Below are 3290 nucleotides of genomic sequence, written 5' to 3' on the forward strand. Positions count from 1 at the left end.
CAGCAGTAGTAGTAACAACAGCAGTAGTAGTAGTAGCAGTAGCAACAGCAGTAGTAGTAATAACAGCAGTAGTAGTAATAACAGCAGTAGTAGTAATAACAGCAGTAGTAGTAATAACAGCAGTAGTATTAGTAGTAATAACAGCAGTAGTATTAGTAGTAATAACAGTAGCATAGAAAGTTTGTAGCAGCCATCGAACAGCCATGCCTTGAAAAGTAGTTTGAGACGGCTGTTAAACCAAATGAAGATTTAAAGGAAAGCTGTACTGTACTTGATGGAGAGCAAGAAGACTGTGTTATTTTATCCTGAGCTCTGAGTTCTTCTTCTCTTCCCGCTCCTGCTCTCTGGGGTATTGCCATATTCTGCAGTGATGTCCTCATTGTAAAGGAAAGAAGGAAATGATTCACATTTTAAAGCTTTGTAGAGCTTTGTAGACTTGCTTTGTAGGATTAAATACAATGAAAAAGCAGCGCAAAGGGGAAAAAATACAATTTGGATTCTGCTAATATTTCCTTCGGGGTCTCATTTAAATTAAATAAAAAGGTAGGAGGGACTTAATTACTGGTACTTTTTTTTATGATGCTGCCATCAAGGCTCTCACAGAGTTGGGGAAAATAAAAAGGTTTCCCCTTAAGGCAACTGTTTTATCCCTCTGATGACTGAATCATCCCGTCCCCCTCTACTCCTCAATCTCAGCAGAGCACTGTGGAAGTTACTAGAGAGACGGGAATCAGGATCTGAGTCTTCACACACGCAATACCCCGGCTGAAAATAGCCAGCTTGTTTCAAGGCACGATATGTTCAATGTTTAATCAGTGACCCATGGGTGCAGCCCTCGCTCTTCTCTTCTCMCTTTTCCTGTCTTCTCACCCCCTTTCTCTCTTTTCTCCTACAGGGTTGAAAAAAAAGAGAGAGCGCGGTTAAAGACAGTCAAATTCAACGCCCGGTCTCAAGACAAAGTGGTGAGTTTTAGGTAACCCGTAGAGGATCTCTGTCATGTGAACTATAGTGGATCTCTGTTAAGTGACCAGTAGAGGATCTCTGTTAGGTGACCAGTAGAGGATCTCTGTCATGTGAACTATAGTGGATCTCTGTTAGGTGACCAGTAGAGGATCTCTGTCATGTGAACTATAGTGGATCTCTGTGTAGGTGGACCAGTAGAGGATATCCTGTCATGTGAACTATAGTGGATCTTCTGATTAGGTGACCCGTAGAGGATCTCTGTTAGGTGACCCGTAGAAGGATCTCTGTCATGTGAACTATAGTGGATCTCTGTTAGGTGACCAGTAGAGGATCTCTGTCATGTGAACTTATAGTGGATCTCTGTTAATGACTCAGTAGAGATCTCTGTTAGGTGACCAGTAGAGGATTCTCTGTTAGGTCGACCGTAGAGGATCTTCTGTTTAGGTGACCAGTAGAGGATCTCTGTTAGGTGACCCGTAGAGGATCTCTGTTAGGTGACCCGTAGAGGATCTCTGTCAGTGAACTATAAGGATCTCTGTTAGGTGACCCGTAGAGATCTCTGTTACAGTATCAATACTATAATGGTAATATTGCTTACAATAAGATATGTCTCAAGATAGTTGTAGTTTAAGCTTTGTGAAAATCCATAAACACCTTCAGTAAAACTAAATCACACATCATTAACCAACGGTTATCCCGTGATCCTACTAATTAATAGATTCCTCAGTCGCTGTTGACAATCGGTCTGCTATCGGGTTCATCAGTATCGACTGTTGAAGCAGTAGTGAGGTCTAAGAGGTTTACGAATGCTAATACAGAATGGTCCTCAACCTTCCTTTGAGCTGCTAGTGTGCCACCAAACTGAATGTTTGCTCTGCCAGAGTAAATCCCTGAAGTATAACCCACTTCTGTGCCGCATATCCATTTACCTAATCCATCTCATGTGCGTCTCTTACTCAAGTCATCCCTGTTGTGTTGACACGTTCCACCGATACCCTTGTGTGATACGGCAGGTAACCCTCGTACTTGGACCTAGGCAGGTTTGACCCTGTGTGGATAGGCCAGGTACCCTGTGTGGATAGGCCAGGTACCCTGTGTGGATAGGCCAGGTACCCTGTGTGGATAGGCCAGGTACCCCGAGGGGTCCTAATACCCCCGGTTTGGGAACCAAGGACTTAGATCGCACCTCCATTCCTTCCACACGTAGGGCTGATTTTAAAGTCAGAAACCAGAGAGTCACGGTTCATCAGAAAGAACACAACCTTTTTAAAACTGAACATGCCACTTTTCATTACACTACACTGACCTATTACTTTATTTGATATAGATACAATAGTTTTGCAGTTTATAATATTTTAGGCAGGAATACGAACGTGAGATCCACACAGATTTCAAGTTAGCATTCCATCCATAATTATATTGTGAAGCTGTTTTTTTGTGTGTTTTTTTCACATGACCAAAATGAATCTACCATTTACTGTTTAATGTACAAATTACTGTTTAATGTACTAATTACTGTTTAATGTACTAATTACTGTTTAATGTACTAATCTCTGGCTGTCTGAGGTAGTCTGTGTGTGAGAGGCTGTATAGTTAACAGCATGTCCAGATCTCCCGGCGAGAGAACACTCTAGTTATTCAGCTAAAATATATCCCCACCTCTGAGTCTCTCAGAGGAGAACTGTGCTGCGTCGACACACTGGTACGTTTCATCCACATGCACAGATTCTACACAGATCTGATCAGTGGCCCTATTCACAGTGCGTCTCAGATCCTGATCGAGGATCAGATTTCACCTCTTAATAATCATGATCTAAAAGGCAAAACTGATCCTAGATCAACACTCCTACTCTGAGACTCTTTATGAATAAGGGAGATCATTAGATTGTTATATCGTGTGYTGATGTGGTTCATGGGTGCTCTGAGGAGGGCTGATCTAGGATCTGTTTTGTATTAAATAAGAGTATATGGACGAGGGGGGAAGCTGATCCTAGATTAGGACTCCTACTCTTTCCCTGATGAATCTGCACAGACCTGTGTAGATAGAATGTGTTATGTGGAAGGCATCTTTGTGTTGTAACATGGCACCCAGACAAATGCATGGCCCGTATAGTGCAGAGGCCTGATATACGCTTGCCATTGATGTCAAACTGCTTCACTACCTACTCTCACCAACCACCTCTCTCCTTTCTACTTTTCCATGCATACAATCCAACTTCACCTTCCTCATATTTTTTCTCCTTGCTTTTTTGTGTGTTGATCAGTATCTTAAATCTAGCTGAAGCAATTGATCCGTTATGGTGATGTAGCAAGGGATCTTGTTTTTA

At 42.1% G+C, this 3290-nt stretch overlaps 1 protein-coding gene across 1 annotated transcript in view; it reads left to right on the forward strand.

The window, feature by feature from the left end:
• The window catches only part of LOC112073650 (disks large homolog 1), a gene marked incomplete at its 5' end in the record, with an annotated part of 35473 nt that overhangs the window by 19497 nt on the left and 12686 nt on the right, over nt 1–3290 (forward strand). The window contains one exon of the mRNA XM_024140906.2: nt 896–962. Coding sequence (XP_023996674.2) covers nt 896–962 — 67 coding nt within the window. The remainder of the gene's footprint in view (nt 1–895; nt 963–3290) is intronic.

Source organism: Salvelinus sp. IW2-2015, unplaced genomic scaffold, assembly GCF_002910315.2.
Source record: "Salvelinus sp. IW2-2015 unplaced genomic scaffold, ASM291031v2 Un_scaffold2331, whole genome shotgun sequence".
NCBI classification, from domain to species: domain Eukaryota; kingdom Metazoa; phylum Chordata; class Actinopteri; order Salmoniformes; family Salmonidae; genus Salvelinus; species Salvelinus sp. IW2-2015.